General features: G+C 42.2%; 2 protein-coding genes across 2 annotated transcripts; both read right to left on the bottom strand.

Annotated features, from left to right (window-relative positions):
- Positions 1 to 1,644: 1,644 nt before the first annotated feature.
- Positions 1,645 to 3,423, bottom strand: LOC143348755 (uncharacterized). Its single transcript, XM_076779350.1, has 2 exons — positions 2,795 to 3,423; positions 1,645 to 2,242 (listed from the first exon to the last, which is right to left on the bottom strand). Exons 1-2 carry the CDS (start codon positions 3,421 to 3,423, stop codon positions 1,645 to 1,647), a joined length of 1,227 nt encoding a protein of 408 aa, XP_076635465.1.
- Positions 3,424 to 17,264: 13,841 nt separating this feature from the next.
- LOC143348754 (uncharacterized) lies at positions 17,265 to 18,086 on the bottom strand. Its single transcript, XM_076779349.1, has one exon. The coding sequence runs from the start codon at positions 18,084 to 18,086 to the stop codon at positions 17,265 to 17,267; it is 822 nt and encodes a 273-aa protein (XP_076635464.1).
- Between the last annotated feature and the right edge of the window lie 4,572 nt (positions 18,087 to 22,658).

Here is a 22,658-nt window from a genome sequence, read left to right as displayed (position 1 = left end):
GCAGCGCCACGATTTTTTTGAAAACGACAGGTGGTACAATATTTCTTATGGTGGTACAAATTAGTACAAATACAGCACTAAATGTAGCCACTCTGATTTATTCATTTTCATTAATTTTAACTTTTGTTCCTGCTAGCGTGGTCCATTTAATCGTTATAACTGCAATCGACTCTGAGTAGATCAAGACTCTACGTGTTTAATTATACAGACATTGAAATAGCCAGTGCATTCAGTTATTTAATTTCAACTGCTCAGGTTCAGTCCATACGGTCTGACAATTTCCACAGCTTTTCATGCTGTCTAACTACTCTTTCCCTTACTCCGTATTCTGAAAAGTGTGAGAACCCGTGACCTCCTGGTCAACCAAGTTACCGCTTGGCGTGTCACGACAGAATTTAAACGGACTTTACATTTAAGTTTTATGTCCCCATTTCAAATTACAGTTAGACTGACTATAATCAGTCCATGGATAATAATGGTAATATCTCTTGTTTTATAGTTGTCCCGATACATAGGCTTCAATTATAAAAAGTAGGTAATTATTTAGAAAAGTGGGGGTCTCCCGTATTTCGATGGTTTTTGAGTATGTTGTAGAAATCAACATTTTGAACAACTTTTTCCTATACATATAACCGCCGTTCGGCCTTAGTTTTCGAGATTTTTCTTCAAAAAGATCACTGTTACTACAATGAATTGTCTATATGTACATGTCTGTAACTCTGTGAGGGGAGCTAGGAGGTAAAATAACCACTCGACCAGACTACCCCACAATTATTATTATTTATTATGAATGCGCGAGTGATGGTGGTGTGGGGCAAACGCTACCACACATAGGTTAAGCTTATATTGACTGTGTATGCGAATCGCGACGACGTCTTTACCAGACTGCCTTTACGACGTCCTCAACGGACTGGCTTTTCTTTCTTACAATCTACTCCCTATATACATCCCTTACCCTAATAGACAAAGGGAGAGAAAAAGAGATAGGACAGAAAGATGGAAAACCGAAACTGAGAAATATTTAGCGTAGGAAAAGTTTAGCGAGTGAAAGAGGGTAATAAAAGTCAAGAGGCTCGCCGGGCCCGGATCGGGGTGGTCCGAGGCCCAGGCGAAACCTTGAAGGAAAACAGGCGCCTCGTACGGCTCTGGTCGTCAAGTGTTTACAGGACGACCAGGCTCGCACGAGACCCTGGGAAAATGGAAAAATAGAAAGCTTAAAACTAGCCTTGCATTCCATTACCATTCATACTCTGGCAAGGGCGTAGTGGCTATATAATGGCCGCTACATCACCCCCCTGCCAGTGATTGACCAATCACGAAACAAACATTCCGTATAATTACCCAAACATACAGACAAACAAAACTATATACAGTACACCTAAATAATCACACACATATTATATAATACATTTGTCCATACATATTCATAACCATACAATACAATAAAAACTCACTCATCCATCCATTCCGCTAATAGTTATATTATATCTACGCGTTACCCTACGTGTGGCAAATATTTACAATGTACATTTTCCAAAATTATTAAAAATATCTAATTCTGCATAACTGCAATCGATCCGGGAACCTGACGCGTCTCCCGGAACGCGTAACCCGCGAATTTTGCTGCGGCGCCGGACCGGCCGCTTACGTCGTCTGCGAAGACGGGGTCGTGTCCCCTTCCGTCGCATCCGACATGGTGTATGCCGGCTTTAGTCTATCTACGGTGATAGTCACCGGCTTATTCTTAATATTAATAACAAAAGTTTTCGGACCACGGCTAACCACCGTATACGGCCCATCGTATGGTGGCTGCAGCAGGCTGCGGACCTTATCGTTCCGCACAAACACCTGCTCAGCCACTCCCAAATCTTTAAAAATAAATGTTTTTCTCGCCCCATGGCGAGTAACCGGAGCTGGCGCTAACTCGCGAAATTGCTCGCGCAGCTCCTGTGCGAAATCCGCTACGTCGGTATCCGTTGCGGCTGGTCGCGGCGATAGAAATTCGCCCGGTAATCGCAGCGTCTCGCCGTACACGAGTTCCGCTGCCGTCGCCTTAACGTCTTCCCTCCAGGCTGCGCGGATGCCCAGCAATATGGTGGGAAGCACCTTTGTCCACTGCGCCTGCTGATGACAACGGATGGCTGCCTTCATCTGGCGGTGCAGACGCTCCACCATGCCATTGGCCGCCGGATGGTACGCCGTTGTCCGCAGGTGTGATGTACCTGTCAGCTCGCCAAGATGCCTAAACAGGTGCGACTCAAATTGTCTGCCCTGGTCCGTCGTAACGCGAAGAGGGGTCCCGAACCGGGTAATCCAACCCTCATAAAACGCCCGCGCTACCGTCGGGGCCTCCTGATCCCTCAACGGGAAGGCTTCAGGCCACCGCGTAAATCGGTCGGCGCAGGTCAGACAATATCTGTATCCCTCGGAAACGGGCAACACCACAATATCAATGTGTACGTGCTCAAAGCGTCCCGAGGGCGCAAACGTACCGGGCGGCGAATGCACGTGTCGCGTTACCTTTGACCGCTGACACTCGACGCATTCGCGCGCCCACTTCTTATAATCGGCCTTGATCGATGGCCACACAAAACGTTCGGTCACTAACCTAACCGACGCTTTAATCCCCGGATGGGCTAGTCTATGCACAGAGTCAAAAGCCGTCCGACGGAACGACTTCACAATCCACGGTCTTACCGACCCGGTCGACACATCGCAAAACACCAAACGGTGCGTACCCGGAACCCCCACTCGCTTCAACCGTAACGCGCTCCCGATTTCTCCACGCAAGTACCGTTGAAGCTCCTCATCGGTTTCCTGGGCCCTTCCGAGGTCATCGTAATCGAGGAGTCCATTGACCTCCTCAATCCTGGACAGGGCTTCCGCCACGACGTTGTCCTTACCGGCCAGATGTTGAATGTCGGTGGAAAATTGCCCTATCAAATCCAGATACCGGAACTGCCTGGGCGTGCACTTTTCAGGCTTTTGCCTAAACGCAAAAGTAATAGGCTTATGGTCGGTGTAGATGGTAAACACCCGACCCTCAACCATATGCCTGAAATGCTTGATGCCCAGGTAGATCGCCAGCAGTTCCCGGTCGTAGGCTCCATATTTTCCTTCGGCGTCGGTCAGCTTCTTGGAGAAGAACCCCAATGGCTCCCAGCCGCTGTCCGTACGCTGTTGGAGTACCGCGCCGACGGAGAAATCGGACGCGTCACAGGTAAGCGCGAGGGGGGCATCGCTACGCGGGTGCGCCAATAACGCGGCCTCCGCTAAAGTCCGTTTCGAGGCTTCGAACGCGGCTATCGACCCCGGCGTCCAGGTAACAAGCGCGCGACCCTTCACATTGTCCTTAAGCAGGTCGTTTAACGGCGCTTGTACCTGCGCAGCCCTAGGTATGAACCGGCGGTAAAAGTTCAACATACCTAGGAACTGCCGCAATTGTTTCGCGGTAACGGGTTGCGGATATTCCGCTATCGCGCGCACCTTATTGTCTAACGGTCGCGAACCCTTTCCCAACACTTCATACCCGAGAAAATGCACTTGAGTTAGGAGGGGAGCTAGGAGGTAAAATAACCACTCGACCAGACTACCCCACAATTATTATTATTTATTATGAATGCGCGAGTGATGGTGGTGTGGGGCAAACGCTACCACACGTAGGTTAAGCTTATATTGACTGTGTATGCGAATCGCGACGACGTCTTTACCAGACTGCCTTTACGACGTCCTCAACGGACTGGCTTTTCTTTCTTACAATCTACTCCCTATATACATCCCTTACCCTAATAGACAAAGGGAGAGAAAAAGAGATAGTACAGAAAGATGGAAAAACGAAACTGAAAAATATTTAGTGTAGGAAAAGTTTAGCGAGTGAAAGAGGGTAATAAAAGTCAAGAGGCTCGCCGGGCCCGGATCGGGGTGGTCCGAGGCCCAGGCGAAACCTTAAAGGAAAACAGGCGCCTCGTACGGCTCTGGTCGCCAAGTGTTTACAGGACGACCAGGCTCGCACGAGACCCTGGGAAAATGGAAAAATAGAAAGCTTAAAACTAGCCTTGCATTCCATTACCATTCATACTCTGGCAAGGGCGTAGTGGCTATACAATGGCCGCTACACTCTGTATGTGTCAACCCACGATCACCGATGTTTTCTCTTGTTTGTATTTATCGGCATGACAACCAACAACAAATAATGTATTATGTGTCAAGCTAAATCTAGTTCTGCAGTGATATCCTGATTAAACGAATTGCTATCAAAGGTTTCAGAATGAAGTTGTATGAATATTTAAGTATATAGAATAATTATGATACACTAATTGATTTTTGTACAAAGAGTGATCCATGGTGAGATGTATTGTAGTAAATGTAAAAGTACAGAAGCAATGAAATTTAATCGCAAAAATTTAATGTTCAATTTTACGCAAGCTGTATTTCAAAAAATCGAAATAAAAAACGAGTGAGAATGTATCGCAAATCAAGAATTAGTGCTCTTCATAATATGTGGTTTAATAATGTACATACTTGTATACAAGATATTTATCGCTTTATCGGTTACCATTTAATGATGAAACCACCAAGGCAAAAATTTTTGCAGAATGAGCTGGAAATGTCGTCGACAACGACAGTTGATTGTATTTTATGGACACAAAAACATTCTGTTCCAACCGGGGGTGAAAATGAAATTGTTGAAGTAGATAAGGCAAAAATTGGTAAACGGAAATTTAATAAAGGAAGACTTTTAACTAGCTAGTGGAAATTCGGAGGAATTGAACGTTCGAGCAAATGTATATTTATTATTCCAGTTCTAGATCGATCATCTGAGACATTACTTGAAGCGATCCGAAATTGGATCAAACCTGGTACTACGATTACAAGTGATTGCTGGAAAATGTACGATTATCTCAATAAAGAAGGTTTTAGGCACTTAAAGTCAAGTACAAAATCACCTTTGTAGATCCGGAGACAAATACACATACGCAGAACATCGAACGTGTGTAGCGAGAAGTAAGGGCGAATTATGGACAATATGATTTTAATGATCGAATAATGAAATTTTTCGAAATAATGACTGAAATCCTTTCCACTTCTGATAATATCAATAAAGAAAATTGAAATAGAGAATGAATGCGTGGCCGACCGCGTTACGGCGGCTGGTATAAGAAAATCTAACCCAGACCTAATCCATTATATTAATTACTAGACAGAATAGTCATGTTTAAATAAGATTTGGATTAGATCTTTTTAGCTCTACTCAAATCGAGTTTTTAAGGATTCTCTTCAATTAATGCATTAATTCAATTTGTGGTATTCTGCCATCGAGCGGTTTCAAATCGGAAATCAGAGAATAAAAAGATAGGCAAATTTACCATCGAAGAATTAAGGAATGCACGAACTCAGATTATACGGGTGATTCCAGAAACTCACCTTTCGCGAGACATAAAAAATCTCCAACAAGACATTGAATTAAATGCAAAAAGTAAAATCATATGCCTAAACCCATGTCTTGATACTGAGGGTATTATTCGAGTAGGGGGTCGTTTAACAAATGCTCAGATAACATACTCACGAAAGTACCCTATACTAATACCACCAAATAACCACGTTACCAAATTAATTATTCACAACGAGCACATCAAGAAGTGGCATGCGGGAATGCAGGTTACTTTAAACGCAGTCAGAAACAATTTTTGGCCTATTGATGGAAAAAACACAACACGACACGTCATACATAAGTGTGTACGATGTAGCAAATTAAATCCCAAACTACCTAGTTATACAATGGGTGATTTACCCAAAACTCGCGTAATTCAATCACATCCATTTGAAAATGTTGGACATGACTATTGTGGCCCATTTTCCTTGAAGGAAAGGAATTTAGAAATAAGAACAAGATAATAATCGTATGTCACTGTGTTTGTTTGTTTTGTCACAAGAGCTGTCCATTTTGAGCTTTTTTTTTGTACGTGGGGAAATCCTCATGGACACCCGCGGGCCCACCCGAAGAGCGGGCCGGCGGGTAGTGCCGGACTCTTACCGGCTGAAACCCCACGGTGACCATCCTCAGACGCCAGGCGAGGGACTGGGAACTCTACTGAGACATCACAGAGTCCCCCGCCGCGTCGTGCCTCTTCAGGCCCCTCCCGGTGGGAAGCACTCCTCCCACAGGCATTCCCACTCAACTGCAGGCGCCTGGTCACCAGCGCCCGCGGCCCCGTGACATGGGACTAAGTCGCCGGCCGGGTGGCCACGTTGGCCGCAGGTCTCATCCGCAGCCAACTGGCTAACCTGCAGCCTTAGGTAAAACCCGCGGTAAATATCCCATGCTTCGTGCCACTCACACACACATTTACACACACAAAGCATCCATACCGGTGTTTGGTCCGCGGGAGCTTTCGCTCCGACCTCCGGGATGCCATGGAGGGGTTCACCTCCCCTGCCGCCGGGACAACCAAACGGGTGCATGGGTCCATTTTGAGCTTGTCACAGATTTAACCACTGAAGCGTGTCTGGAAGCTATTAAACGATTTTGCGCTCGACGAGGAAAATCAAAAAAATGTATATTCAGACAACGCGACTAACTTCATTGGCGCAAAAACTGAAATATTAAAGGTCAGGGCATTTTTTATATCAAACGAAAATAACACTAAGTTATCCAAATATTTTCAAAAAGAGGGAATTAATTGGCATTTCATACCTTCCCGATCCTCACATTTCGACGGGTTGTGGGAGGCATCTGTTAAAGCTTTTAAACATCATCTGTATCACACAGTAGGAAAAACAATGTTTACGTACGAAAAATTCAATACTTGCATTATTGAAATAGAAACAATTTTAAATTCCCGTCCTTTGACCCCATTATCCTGTGATCCCAATGACCTTACTGCCCTTACCCCAGCACATTTCCTAGTAAGAGGTTCTTTATCGAGTATTCCAGAACTTGACGTTCAGGACGTGTACACCAATAGGTTGTCAATGTGCCAGAGAGTGCAGCAAGTAAAGCAGTATTTTTGGAAAAGGTGGCACAAAGAATATCCAAACGAGTTGCGCGCCAAAAGTAAATGGCATCAAGGAGATGGTAAACAATTTGAAATTGCTCAGCTAGTAATGATCAAAGAAGACAACCTTCCTCCAATGCAATGCAATATGGGTCGTAGTATGCAAGTTCACCCAAGAACAAACAGTATAGTGCGTGTTGCAATAGTGAAAACACAAAATGGACTCTATTAACGTTGTGTTAAAAAACTTGCTCCATTGCCAATAGACCGACCATTAGAGACTTAAGTTGATTATTTCATTCATCATAAGTATGTTTAGTGTAAGTAGTATAAGATATGATTATGTAGACACCTCGCTATTGGTGGCCATATCGTATAATTAGCATTTAATTTCAATTACATTAATATTGAAAAATTTAGGACTAGGTACACACACATTGTTTAATTCACAAGGTGCCCATCAACTATATCAATCTAGCATTTACACATGTAATCATACAATGTATACGAATTTCAATAAGCAATAAACTTTGAACGGAAGCCGTTCAAGGCGGGCGGCATATTACGGGCGCGCAATAACAATTACGATTTATTCTGTGTTGCAGCGTAACAGTAAATTCATAAAGCCATCGGATGTAGAGTCAGACCTTTCATACAATCAAGTTTTTCTTATACCCAAGTGCCATTAACGCGGCTAGTTAAGTATTAAATTTATTCAAATTTGCATGACCCTCCAAATCCAGGCGTTCTATGACTCTACTACCTGCAATAACATCGAAAACCAGTGCCAAATGTTTTATGGCGAGTCAGGTATCACAGGGAACATCTGGGCACCAAGCGCTAACCTTGGAACGTAGCCGCCTCGCGGAAACTCCCAGACGAGGGGAAATTATTAAAAATATCCTTTACATGCCACCTCCTACCGACCAACGTCGCCTCCAAACTGATTGGTCTGTATATTAACAATTTTTGTCCAATCTAAGACCGATGCTGCCTCCCAGGGCCTTGGGTACGCTCACGGCGAGATTAGCTTCTTGGACAGCCTTGGCCGAGACAGCAGATAAAAATTGACTTAAACACCACTTAAACAATAGACTCTTAAACGCCACTAAGTTCCACTTAGTCTTAAAGGATAGAGGAGAGATTCCTGATTATGCTAACATCAATAGTTATAATATTTTGTGCTTTTGAACGGTTGTAAATGATCACCAGAGTTTGAAAAAGTGTCCAAGTACGCACTTTATACACAATACTTTTGCATATTTACGAAAAGTTCTTTACCTGACATGAAAACTATACACAGTGTTTGATTCAGCAGACATTTCTGAAGAAAAAACTGTCCAACAGATGTGTAGAAGCAGTTTTCAAGTGTCACAGGTCGAAAAAATGTTCATCGGCAACGCGTGCACGATGTTTTACCGCCACGCAACTGTGACGGGACTTTACGCGTCACTTGGAAAAAAATACGAACTCGCAAAAAACTCCAGGTAATGCTGCGTGCAACTGTTACCTCTGTCGTGACTTACATCGTAGCTGAAGATAAGGGACGAACAGAATGATGTTACGCGAGTCTCGGCTTTCAGAATACAGAGAGGTTCTTCATTTTTGCGAAGGGTTTATAAAGGGCGGTATTGCTATAGAGTGGGGATGGTGTGGTTTGAGGCCTGATGTCTGACTCAGATGTTGTTGCTGCTAGGTGGTGATGCGGATCGTGATTCAGATGTTATTGCTGCGAGGTGATGATGTGGATGGCGATTCAAATGTTTTGGTGAGGAATGCTGACTCGTTTGTTTGTAATGCGGATGGTATCACACCCCCTTTCCTAGGTTCGTTTTGGTCCTCCAAAGCGTACGATTTTCTTTGGTCGTGATGGAATTCGTGGTAGCTCATCCAGAGGATACATCAGTGGGTTTTCGTTCGTAGATGTCGATGGTGCTGTAGCTGTTGGGTTTGAATGCGTGTTTTGTACGCCTCCGCGGTTATTAACATTGACTTCGTTACAACAAATCTTAAGACAAAATGTTTTCAGTATAAGTTTTGACGATAAATTGAATAATCCTGTTTTATATAATACATAAGAAATTATAAGTCCTAACGATATCCATCCTGCGATTTTGAAAATATTGTATGCTATTTCTGCTGTAGTTAATATACGTCGCTGTGTTTTTATGTTGTTTAACTGTGAATTCATGCTATCTAAAGTCTGTCGGTAGCTATTGAAATTTGGAGTTGCTCTTGGAGCTTGTGGAATATATTCTTTTAACATTTGTATATCTCATTCAGTAAAGTTTATGTGCATCGCATAGTCAGAAATTATCATTTGAGTGTTCTACGTTGTACCTCCAATTTTCATTATATTATTATTGTACATAAGAATACATTCGTCTTCGCTGGTTAGTATAGCTGGTGTATTAAGTGTAATATGATCCATTTTAGTATCTAATGCTTGAATTTCTATCGGTTCTTTGGGTATTGCTATATATTTATTTGGTGTATGCATAGGAATAAATGTTATGTCGTCTATTCTAAATATTGCTGTTCCGCATTGTTTATAGTCTTTTGAGTTCTGACAACCCGCGTAATAGTCGTGTCGTGTAGGTTGTGTTCTTTCGCATATTAATCCTATAGAACTGTCTCTACAATATTTTTTCAAGTAAGATTCCTCAATTATAATTTGAAAAATTTGTTGTTGCATTATCATGTCATGATCTAATATCGGTGAGAAGATTACGTTGTTTATTTTATGGGGAATGACGTAATATTTTATAATGCTCCACTCGGATTCTTCCAATACTTTGGTATATGAGCGCATTGTCTACTGTTTGTGTCTTTAGTCTACTAATGTCTATCAATGTTTGAAAGTTTTTTGGCTTTGCTGGTATATAATGCATCATGAAGTTATTTCGCAATATCGTATCATAAGCTTCTAGAAAGTCTACAGTTTGTATTAAAGTAGTATCAATTATTCCCCGCTTCCCTAGTATACGAGTTAAATGAAAATCATTAATTCTACTGGTCAGATCTGTTAAAAGTGCTTCTAAGATAATAATATTTTGTTCTAACAGTAAGGCCTTTTTGTAGTTCGTGTAATTCCTTTGAGTTTTTCTGCAATTTATTAGTTAAACTGTGAAAATTGTTATCAGTCAGTAAAGCTTTGAAAATTATCGTCTGATTCTGAACTATCTTGGTTAATTAATTATGATCGCTAAATAATTTGTCAATGTTTTGGTTTACAAGAGTTAGATCGTCTTCATCTAATGTACCAAATAGTGCTTTGGATGCGGATCCGATGATGTTCAATATTCCTTGTCGGTTTCTCTTATGTAATATAGTATCCAGTTTTGTTATTGACTGATCCATGCGTGCTAATTTGTTTTTTATAATGTCGTAGCCAAATAAATCGCAATTATAATCCTGACAATAGTTATGCACTGCCAAAGTTAATGAGTGTATCTGTTGCGCATTTTGAGTTAATTCGGTTATCTTAAACGCTATGGTTATTTTGATCTCCTTATGATATAGAAAGTTCTTTCCTATGATCTCTTTTACAATTTGCGTGTTGTTAATTGGCCGAATACTTACAGCGTTAGTAAGTATTATTAGGTTGGTTATTGTCTGGAATTAGAATGATACAGTTTTATACGATTACCATGGGTTAGTAAGGTTTTATTTTTGTTTATTCTAAGGAGGTAATTTGGCGTTCTTATTTCTATTATTTCATATGGCCCTAACCATTCTCTGTCTAATTTGTGATTCTTGTGATCGTTGTGTAAAAGTACTAAATCTCCCTGATTGTATATAGTTTTTAAACGAATTTTACGGTCTTGTTCACGTTTATACCGTTTCTTGTTTGATTCTATTATTTTCTTTGCGTTTTCTAAATACTCTTTATGTCTCTGTTTCCAAAGTCTAAACAGTTCGTCTTTACTCAGATGAAGGGTGGTGTGGATATAGCCGAAGGCATATTTGCCTCATGTCCGAAAGTTAGTTTGAAAGGTGTATATCCAGTTCCAGAATGTACCGAGGTATTGTAAGCCATGCATATTAATTTTAGATGTTCATCCCATTCGGTTTTTCTTTCATTAATATAAGTTCTTAGCAAGTCTTTTACAGTTCCGTGAGTTCTTTCTAGAGCTCCGTTACTCTGGGGGTTACTCTCCGTTACTGGTAGTTTTGATGTGTTTAATTTTGAAGGCCTTTTCAAATGATTCCATTAATTTGCATACGAAATTCTGTCCCTGATCAGTCAGGATATGTTTAGGTGAGGAAAAGGTATAAATGTAGTGTTCCATCAATTGGTCAATAATAAATTCGGCTTTCTGGTTGGCTAAAGGAACTAATATTAAATATTTCGTTAGGCAATCTTAAATTGAAAGTATGAATTGGTTTCCTTTTGTAGTAACGTTAAATGGGCCTATGATGTCTAAAGCAATTTTATCGTTCGGATTTTGCGGTGTGTCGGGTATAACAGCTTCTTCTTTCGATCTAATCTTAGTGAGTTTATTCTTTTGGCAAATATCACAGTGTTTTATGTATTTCGTTACGTCGTTGTCAATGTTCGTCCAGTAGTACTTTGCCTTTATTCTATCGACAGTTTTGTTTTCTCCTAAATGTTCTACAATATTGTGGTTCTCAATAAGTATCTGGTTCTTTTCGTCTTCCGTGTAGTCTCATATAGGGGGCTGCATGAAATAAAGTTTCTTGTCGGGATAATCTTTCATAAGGAATCTAAGCATTAACTGGATGTCGATAATATGCAAAGGGTTTAAATTCGTTCCGATACCGAAGGATACAGAGAATTTGTTGTGTTGTAATGCCATTAAGTCGTGTAGTCTGTTTAGCCATGTGGCTTCGTCGTGAGGCCCTAGCAAGTCTTTTGTTAATTGAGTCCATTGCGGTCTATTAGCTACTGTCTTTATGGGGACGGCTGTCGGTTCTTTCTTCCAGTCTACATATTCTTTGTATAGGTCATTTTGAGGAGAAGATAATTCTTGAATGTCGCGTGACTTGTCTCCAATTTCTAACGGGGATGGAGGTTTGACAATTTTAATCTTTTGGGTAAATGGTTTGTTTTCTGTTACTTTCAAAGGATGTAATCTAGACAGAGCATCTGCAACTACATTTTCTTTTCCCTGTTTATAATAAATCTCGTATTCGTACTCTTCGAGCCTCAAGCGCCAACGCATGAGCCTGGAAGATGGGTCTTTCACGTTGTGAAGCCATTTCAAAGACTGATGATCGGTAAAGATATAAAATTTTCGTCCAAGGAGGTATTGTCGCAGTTGTTTGATGGCCCAAACGATAGCGAGTAGTTCCTTCTCAGAAGTAGTGTAATTTTTTTCTGCACTATTTAATGTTCTAGAAATGTAGCAACATGGATGGTCTTTTTGGGATAGGACGGCTCCGATACCTTCGTTACTGGCGGCCGTCGTCAGTGTGAATGGTTCGTCGAAGTTTGGGTAACATAGGATGGGTTCCTCTCATAATTTCTGTTTTAGTGTCTCAAAGGCGTTAGTCTGTTTCTCTGTCCAATGGAAAGTGTTCGTCTTCTGCATAAGGTCGGATAATGGTTTGGCAATTTTGGCAAAGTTTCTAATGAATTTCCTGTAGTAACCGGTTAATTCGAGAAAAGATTTTATTTGTGTGATGTTGTTCGGAATTTTGAAATGTTTGATAGCCTCTAATTTCTTGGGGTTAGGTTTAACTTCTTCTGCTGTAACTATATGGCCTAAATACTCCAGTTCAGGTTTCAAAAATTGACATTTGTCTACTTGTAGTTTTAGTCCGGTCTCTCTTAATCTCTGGAATATAATGGCTAACTTTCTGTTGTGTTCTTCTGTGGTACTTCCGAATATTATAATGTCGTCTAAGTAAACAAAGTGTGGGCGAAGGAGAAATAACGTAATCGTATTTTCGGTTTACGTTTTTATTCATCCGAGTCGTTCGGGCGTTGGCGTGAGACTGGGCTCATCAGGCCCCGTCGTGGGTCCCTTTGTGCGTCGTTCGGCCGTCCCAGGAATCACACTTGAGATTCCTTTCCTAGGACGGCCGTTGTTTAGACGTTGCGTATCGCCGGCGACGGAGAGTCGGCCTAATATTTACACTATGCGGCGCCGTGTCCGTTGCACCGGCCGCCACATCACCCCCCTTGGTGAAATTAGGGGTACCGTCGCACTTATACGTACATACTAAGTAACTATAAATAAATAACCTATTTACATGTTCTTACAACTACTCAATTATCCGCGCTGCTTGCGAAACTTAGCCTACAAAATGCGTTCTGAAGTCCTGCTCGATTCGGCCACGTAATGGTCGGGAAATCGCACCCGTCTTCCGGACCTCGTCGTTCGCACGGGCATATCGGTCGGCGTCGAAACCTCCTGTGGAGAGGGTCGCTCGCGGTCGTCTTGTTCGTTGTCCTGCAATACGTATGCAGGTTTGAGGCGGTCCAACGACACCGGCACCACTCGTTCTTTAACCCGGATGTTGAAGTACTTCGGGTGTCGCTCAACCACCTCGTACGGCCCGTTGTAGGTGGGCTGTAGTGCGTCCTTAACCGCACCGTGTCGAAGGAAAACATGCGTTGCCGTGTTTAATTCTTTAAATATGAACGTCCGCTTGGTCCCATGCCGCGAGACCGGAGACGGGTGCAGTTCATTGAAATGTTTCCGCAGGCGTGCGATGAACGTTTCGTTATCGGGATCGGTATTTCGCGAATCGTGGAGTAGCTCGCCGGGTAGGCGGATCGGTTCGCCGTACACCATTTCCGCGGATGTCGCTTTAACCCGTTGACTACTGTTGGCGCCTATTGGCGTCCGAAACATGTTGGCTTCCCGGTACTGTTGGCGCCAATAGGCGTCCAAATTAAATTTCGCTTGTTTCGCCCATTTTTAAATTTTATAATTGGTCATATGGTAATGTAGATTACCTATTTCGATTAACTTATTTCGATTCACAGCCACGAGAGGCGCCTATAGCAGCTAGCGAAATTTTATCGATCATAATTGTAATAAATCTCATTTGAAACAAACGTAAGTTAATGTTAATTCAACAATTACATATTCCATTGGTCATATATTAATTAAATAACAGCTTTTGATTATTAAAAAAGAGGAACAAAATTTAAAAAGACATTTTCGATTAATTAAATATTACTATCAAGTTAAGTAAATCTGTTTATTTTCAGTTGTTTTCTTCGTTAACCCCTAAAATGAACAAGAGGGGTGATAAAAGAAAAAAAAGTGAAGAAATCGCCAATAAAAGTACATCTCAGCTTGTTTTAACAAGTGATTCATGTACTGATTCTGAGGAAACTAGTGATTTTGAAATTCCTTTGTACAAACGTATGACTAAAAAATGTCGTGTCATAACCTCTTCATTAGAGTCAATAGTGAGTACAGTAGACGTACCAGAACCAAAACAATCGAAACGTAAAAATGAATTTTCCTGGACTCAGGAAAAAATAAAATACTGTTATTTAAAAAAAGCTTAAAATTAATGTTCACTTTAAGTAATATTCGTTTAATGTAATAAATTTCAGTATTTTGAATATTTTAATATACTTCCTCAGAAATGCATGTCTAACGAAAAATTTCACCGCACCCAGTCGACGTCTCGAGTGAATTCGTACCGTACCGTATGGCCAGTGCGTGCCAAAGTCTGCCGTAGTCAAAGGGTTAATATCGTCCTTCCACGCCGCGCGTATACCCAAAAGAACGACAGGCAATGAGTCGGACCAAGTCGGGTTGGCATGGCATACGATCGCTGCCTTCAATTGCCGGTGGAATCGCTCGACCATTCCGTTTGCCGCCGGATGATACGCGGTCGTACGCAGATGGCATGTACCTATAAGGCGAGACAATTCTTTGAATAGTGCGCATTCGAATTGTCTGCCTTGATCGGTGGTCAGTCGGCACGGCACCCCAAATCTCGCAATCCAACCGGACAGTAGGACGCGTGCCACTGTTTCGGCTGTGATGTCCTCGATCGGGAAAGCCTCCGGCCATCGGGTATAGCGGTCGATGCATGTTAGGCAGTAGCGGTAGCCTCTCGATATCGGCAACGGGCCGATGATATCCACGTGGACATGTTCGAATCGTGTCGAGGGTGCGCCGAAACTGCCGACGGGTGTAACCACGTGTCTGCTAACTTTCGCGCGCTGGCACGGAATGCACGCTTGTGCCCAGGACCTGCAATCCTTTCGGACCTCTGGCCATACAAAACGCTCTGCTACGAGCCTCGCGGTCGCTTTGGCGCCGGGGTGTGCTAAGTCGTGCAAGGACGCGAACGCTTGCTTTCGAAATTGTCGCGTTATATACGGTCGCGGCGAAGGTGTCGTTATATCGCAAAAAAGTGCGGTGTTCAATCCCGGCATCGCGATTCTTTTGAGCCTAAGAGCCGAATTGGATCGTAGCAAGGCATGAAGCTCTTCGTCCTCGCGCTGTGCGTCCGCGAGTTTCGCGTAGTCGAGCCGTTCCGAGATCTCTGCTACCCGGGACAATGCGTCAGCCACCACGTTGTCTTTCCCCGACACGTGTCGGACATCGGTGGAAAATTGCCCGATGAAATCCAACCACCGGAATTGGCGCGGTGTGTGTTTCTCCGGCTTTTGCGCGAACGCGAAGGTCAACGGTTTGTGGTCCGTGTAAATTTCGAACGCGCGTCCCTCTACCATGTGTCGGAAGTATCTGACAGCTTTGTAGACGGCCAGAAGCTCCCAATCGTATGGACTGTACTTCCGCTCGGTTTGGGAAAGTTTTTTTGTAAAGAACGCGAGCGGTTGCCAGCCGTCGCGAGTTCGTTGCTGCAGTGCGGCGCCTACCGTGAAATCCGACGCATCTGCGAAGATGGCCAAAGGCAGCGTGACGTCGGGGTGTGCAAGGAGAGCTGCACGTACGAGACTTCCTTTGCACTTGTCGAACGCTTCCTCTCTATCCGGCGTCCACTCGACCGGTGCTCGGCCCTTGGTGTTTCCCTGCAGCGCTGCGTTGAGGGGCGCCTGGACCCCGGCGGCTCCCGGTATGAACCGGCGGTAAAAATTCACCATGCCCAAAAACTGTCGCAGTTCTTTCACTATTTTTGGGCGTGGGAAAGTCTGCATTGCCTCGACTTTTTCTGGCAATGGTTTGGTGCCTTGCGCAGACACCAAATAACCCAGGAACTTCACTTCCGGTGTATCGAAAACACACTTGTCACTATTTACGAGCACCCCGTACTCGTTCAGGCGACTAAATAGTTCGCGTAAGTGGCGTTCATGCTCCTCGGTGGAACTGGACGCTACGAGGATATCGTCTGTATACACGTAGCACCACTCGAGTCCACGCACTGCTTCGTCCATGAACCGCTGGAATGTCTGCGCCGCGTTGCGGAGTCCGAAAGACATCCAGGGGAACTCGAATAAATCGAACGGGGTTGTGATCGCGGTTTTCGGTATGTCGTCCGGATTCACTGGAATTTGGTTGTACGCGCGCACTAAGTCTATTGTCGAGAAAATAGTCTTACCGGACAGACGCTGTGCAAAGTCCTCGATGTGCGGCACGGGATATCTGTCCGGAATTGTCCTCGCGTTTAACGCACGATAATCGCCGCACGGACGCCACTCGTTGCCTTTTTTCGGGACGAGGTGAAGAGCCGACGACCAACAACTCTCAGATGTTCGTGCTGTGCCATCTTTCACCATCGACTCGAATTCGGCTTTCGCGATTTTCAGTTTGTCGGGGGCAAGTCGTCGCGATTTGCACGCTACCGGCGGGCCCGCCGTGGTCCGTATATGATGTCGTGTAGCATGTTTTGCCGTTCGATGACCTCCCGATGGCCGCGTGATGTCTGGAAACTCGGCCAGAATAGCGTGAAATTTTGAGTCCCCTGATACGGCCCGGATGCTTTCCATTCGACTCGGAAACACCTGTCCACGTGTTGTTAGGGTCGTGATTCCGTCGAGGAGCCTTTTCGAACGTAAATCGACGAGCAGGTGGTAGAAACTCAAGAAATCGGCTCCGATGATCGGGGTCGTGACGTCCGCAACGACAAATCGCCACGTGAACTCTCGTCGCAGGCCGAGATTTAAACACAACGCGATGTACCCGTACGTCGCTATTTTCGAGCTGTTAGCTGCGTGAAGCACGTACAGTGTCTTTTCACGCGAGCCACCCACACGCGAACGCGGGAACACGCACAGATCGGACCCGGTGTCCACCATGAAATTGATCTTCGTGTCGCGATCTGTCACGAAGAGACGGCTTGTCGACGGCCTGGAATCGCTGGCCGCCGCTAGCGATCGGCCCGTCTGTTTTCCGGCCTAGAGATGCACGGCTCGCGGCACTTTCTCGCTGCGGCACCGAACTTCCAATGGTACCAGCAACGGCCATCGTCCGGAGGAGGCGAATTGCTGCGGTCCCGCGACCGCGACGGTGAATCCGTTGGACTGCGCTGTCTTCGTCTTGATGGCGAACGCGGACGACGGTATCTGTCCCTTCCGACGCGAAGGGCAGCGATCTCGCGGCGTAGCTCGGCCAATTCTTCATGTATCGCGTCTGGCCCGGTCGACGCGGCGATTTGCGGGCGTTGTTTCACCTCGCTGACTGCATCGGCGAGGGTGGCAAGTTCGGCCAAGCTGTCTTTCTGCCGTGTGAGCAACACCGTCTGTATGCTCGCTGGGAGTCGTCCTAACCACAGGGTTTTCAGAAAATCGTCCGTCACCGTATCACCGGCGAGGTTCTGCAGTTGCCGCAGGAAAATCGACGGTTTCCGGTCTCCGATTTCCTCGTGCTCCAGGAGGTGACGGATTTTTTGTTCCTTGGAGCCCGAGAGGCGTCGAATCAGCTCCGTCTTCAATGTGTTATACATTTCGGTCGTCGGCGGGTTATCGATGATGTCGACCACTACGTCGGCATACCGGCTCTCCAGGTTTGCTGCTACGTAGTGATAGCGAGTCGAATCCTGGGTGATGCCCCCTATCACGAATTGCGATTCCAGCTGCCGAAACCACGTCGCTGGATTCTTCTCCCAAAACGGCGGAATGCGGATAGCCACGCGCGCCACCTCCGCACTCGCGGCGGCAGTACTCGTCTGCGATTCGTCGACGCGGTTCATTTTTACGGACTAATGGCCCGAAAAATTTCCAACGAAGGAAACGGGGGAAACGGACAAAAACGAAAGAAAAAAAAAAAATGTATCTTCTCACTTCACACACATTACACGCAAAAATCTGCCTTTTACGCGACAAATCACGTCGGGGTCACCAATATGTGGGCGAAGGAGAAATAACGTAATCGTATTTTCGGTTTACGTTTTTATTCATCCGAGTCGTTCGGGCGTTGGCGTGAGACTGGGCTCATCAGGCCCCGTCGTGGGTCCCTTTGTGCGTCGTTCGGCCGTCCCAGGAATCACACTTGAGATTCCTTTCCTAGGACGGCCGTTGTTTAAACGTCGCGTATCGCCGGCGACGGAGAGTCGGCCTAATATTTACACTACGCGGCGCCGTGTCCGTTGCACCGGCCGCCACACATTTAACATGTGTTATTTTCAATATATGAAGTACATGAATCTGGATGGTATTTTTCGTAAAAGCAGTCAAAACATAAAAATTTTAAACACCACATACATCTAATGAAAATTCTGTTTTCACAGAAATTACAAAATTTTGTGTTTAACTCTGATGGAATGGCCGCTTCATTTACATTGATATAATGTGAATGATTTTCGGATTTCGATTTACTTGTACCTCGTACTTTTTACCTTATACTTCAGGTAAAAAGGAATATAACTGGCTAAAACAGTTTTATGATAGTACCTGCTAACTCATGTTACTGTTCTAAAATGAAACGCTATGTTTTGTACCTTTAAAAATATTCGACTATGTCCTTTTCAAATTTAAAATCCAACCCATACTTTGTATCACACTGGCAAACGGGATCACTATTCCTTTATTTTTAAACGGTTTGATGGTGGGGATCTCGTGACTATAGCTCGTATGTACATTAATCAAAAATTAATGTATTCACGAGCTCTTTTTTCATTACGTTAGTTTAAACATTTCAATATTGCACATTGCATAATTAAATAACAGTTTTTTACATTTCCCTCCTGATGGAAGAGACCACCACCTTTCTGTGGTTTCCATTGGGCGGTATCGTGCACATTATTAATTTTTATGGATCGATACAATCATTTTTTTATGCAAAATTAAGCCAAATCAAACATATAATATTTAGTTCGTCATATCAAATTGATACGGTTAACTCCAAATATATCGAGGAAAATCATTATTAATTAATTTCCGCAACTATTAATTCTACTTTTTTGTTTGTTATAAAAGTAAGAATTCTTCTTATTGAAAAATACCACAGCGTGCACGATACTGGCAAAGAGTGGACTCTCATTTTAATTTATTAATTTTCAATCTTAAAGAATTTTGATTTTGAAAAATCGTATTATTAATATACATATATACGTTCATACATGGGAATAATAAAAAAAATTTCTTCTTTTTCAATAATTAAAATATGATCAGGGGATCTTAAAACATGTATTTCTGTAAAATAAATTTTACAAAATTTTTTTCTATTATGGGTACTTTGCTTATGTGCGCCTATACATATAGGTCGGAAAGTAAAAATGCCTGGGCAGTCGAGAATCACGGCTCGAGATTCCAAATCGTATGCCGTAGACGGGAGGTCGGATTTCAGTTGTTAAGAGCGAGAAGGCAAATGTGAGCCTTTCTCTCTCGACTCCCACGAGGCGGACCGAAATTACTTCGGGCAGCTTCGGAATAATCGAGAAAGAGGGCATGCGTCAGTTTGCCTTTGTCGACTTTCCGAAACTCCACGAGCTCACGTACGCGTGATCTGCCATATGTGGTGTCGCACCGTGTAGCGGTAAACCCGAGGTATCGGAACAGTAAGGTTACCACGTGCTTCCTTTGTACTTATGCTTTATTCTTTTGCACATCCGTGCTCTATGGAGTACAGTACAGAACAGGCAGATTCAAAGGCAAGACCCTTGAACCTGACGCTAACTTAATCTAGACTTACAACTACCTATTGCATTTATGTACATTACCAACCTTTCCAAACTCTACATCTAGTTCTTAACCTAGTGACTTATTCTACTAGGGAGTACCGCTACAACCGGGTGCTGAATCTGGCATCTATGGTCGAGACTTGAGGTCTGGCTCGCACATTAGGTCGCATAATGCGTACTCATGTGTACTCGTGTAAATCAGCCTTAAGGATGCGCGCGCAGCGCAGTACGGCGGGACCGTGTTCTTCCGCTTTCTTCGCGATGAAAGAATCTTCGGGGAATTTCGACACTTTCTGGGTTAGACTCATCGGATTTATACGCGTGTGAAAACGAAGTGTATTATCAAACCAAAGAAATATATTGTGAGTTGTAATCATTTATCGACAACCAAAGGAATGGGAGCATATAGTTAGAAATACAAAGACTGTCGTGCATTCACGGTTTGTTATTAATAAAGTTGGAGGTAGACGATCAATGAAGATTTGAACCTAACCAGTTTTGCGAATTTCAGGATACTACAGTTTGGCGACAAGGATGGGATGCTTGTCGCAAATTTTGGTGTAAAAGTATATATCGAGAAAGTGGTACGTAAGGAACATACATAACCTAAATCGAGCACGTGTCCTACATCATCGGGCGCGAACATAAGACGATTTACGCAGTCGATATGTCCGGTTTTTACAAAAGGTAAGTCTTAACATTTAAGTAAACATATTGTTTAAAAATTTTCTATGAAGGCCTTTGTAAGTTTTGTCTCACATGCTTCAAAAGTCTTCATACAATTTTATCACTTGTGCATGCATGCAACTTAATTTAATTGGTTGTTTCATAAAACAAATTTATAAAAAAATGAAATATGTTTTTGACAAGCCCTTTAAAATAATTCAGTTTATTCGTAATTTATCAGAAAAAGAATCTAAATGTATATTATCCAATAGACAAGATATAAAGACACACATATATAAAGATAAAAAGAATATTTTTATCAGTATCTTCATATTCTTAAATATATCAATATTCTTCTCACTTGGCCTACTTACTTTATTAAGCCTGATTAAATCATCAACACTATGTCTATATTTATTAACAAATGTCTTAACATCGAACTTAATATTATTAGTCGGACTACTCGTAAATTAAATGCCTGATTCCCTAACTAAAGATATAGTTGTAGCTATAAAATTTAGAATACTCAAATTATTTTATTACTCATAAAATATTTGATAAAGTTGTATGCTAATTTAGGCTCTTTAAAATATTTATGGTTTGCTGGGACTTTATTAACTTTACGTCTTAGTAAATTAATAGTCAAAGTGTCTATATTAATATTATAATTAAGTAAAAATGTCACAATAATATTAATAATATTGTTTACTGATACTGTGTATCTCTAATGTTTAAATTTGATTAAATATTTTAAAACTGTTATCATTTTTTTGTAAATATCAAAATTATTTTTAAATCTGTAATTTAGAAAAATGAAAAGGGCTTGAATTTAAGGGGAGAAACCACTGTGACAGTTTGAAAAATTTTGAAATTTTTGTTTTATCTCTCTTCAATGCTTGGAGTTTTAAGAATGATCCCTTAAAATATTAAAGTAAAATTCGCAAAAATGACAACATTACAGAAAATTTAGTAGATGTAGAAAATGTAATACACATAATGTTTGAAACTAACTGCTCTTTACTTTCGGATATTCATTTGAAACTTTTTTATTATTTCTGCTGTGGTAAAGGTTTTATATGAATAGGAATTATTTTGATCGAGACAATTGTGTGAATGAAGAGTATTTAGAATGTATTGATACACGACTAAAGTGGTCCAACTGGCAACTTATTTAGTCGTAATCCAATTTAACAATAGCTATTCAGAATTATTACAAATTATGAAGGTCCTATCGACACAAACAGAACATGCTTTGCCTTTTCGCTGCTGAGTGAAAACACAAAACAACGACACATGATATTCAATTGAAGAAAAAAAGGAGATATAAATGAAGGAGATGAGTATGATCTTTCTACAGAAGATACGTGTTTGTGTCCTGAAGTAGATGCCCTTTAGAAAGTTTAAATGCTCCAATGTTATTTCTTAGATTAATTGGTGCAAAACTTTTTAAACACGTTTTTCTCAAAACTACATTTTTCAAACTGCGTATCTTATTAATGCAGTCAATTTTCATTCGATTTACTTAAAATTTCGTATGGTGATTCCTAATACTATTTTCTTCAGTTGCACTTTCTAAATTTTCAATGGAATAATTTGTTTCGACGTGGTGTTAAAAGAAATATTGATTTGGTTACAATTTCTTGAAAATATTTCCTTCAAAGTTCCATCATTTTATAATATATAATCGTTTTTAAAAATCTGTACGTGAAACTGAAGCTACTGTCTTACAGTTTAAGAAAATTGCATGATTTCTGGTTTCACAACTTGCAATGAAAAATTACGCGTCCGGCCGTTTCTAATAAATTTTTGGAAGCCTCTCACGCTGGTTCCTATCGTGGTTATAACAATTAATATTTTTATACGAAATTTTTACAAGAAGTAGTTCAAGAAATGTGCTTTCGAAGACATTAAATATTTATCAGAAAAAGTTTCACAGTTATGCCCAAAAAATTGTTGAAAGTTGCCTTCATTTTCAAC

Source organism: Colletes latitarsis, chromosome 12 (genome assembly GCF_051014445.1).
Source record: "Colletes latitarsis isolate SP2378_abdomen chromosome 12, iyColLati1, whole genome shotgun sequence".
Classification (NCBI taxonomy): Eukaryota; Metazoa; Arthropoda; class Insecta; order Hymenoptera; family Colletidae; genus Colletes; species Colletes latitarsis.
The sequence above is the reverse complement of the archived record's forward strand: the minus strand, read 5'-3'. Positions and strand labels throughout refer to the sequence as shown.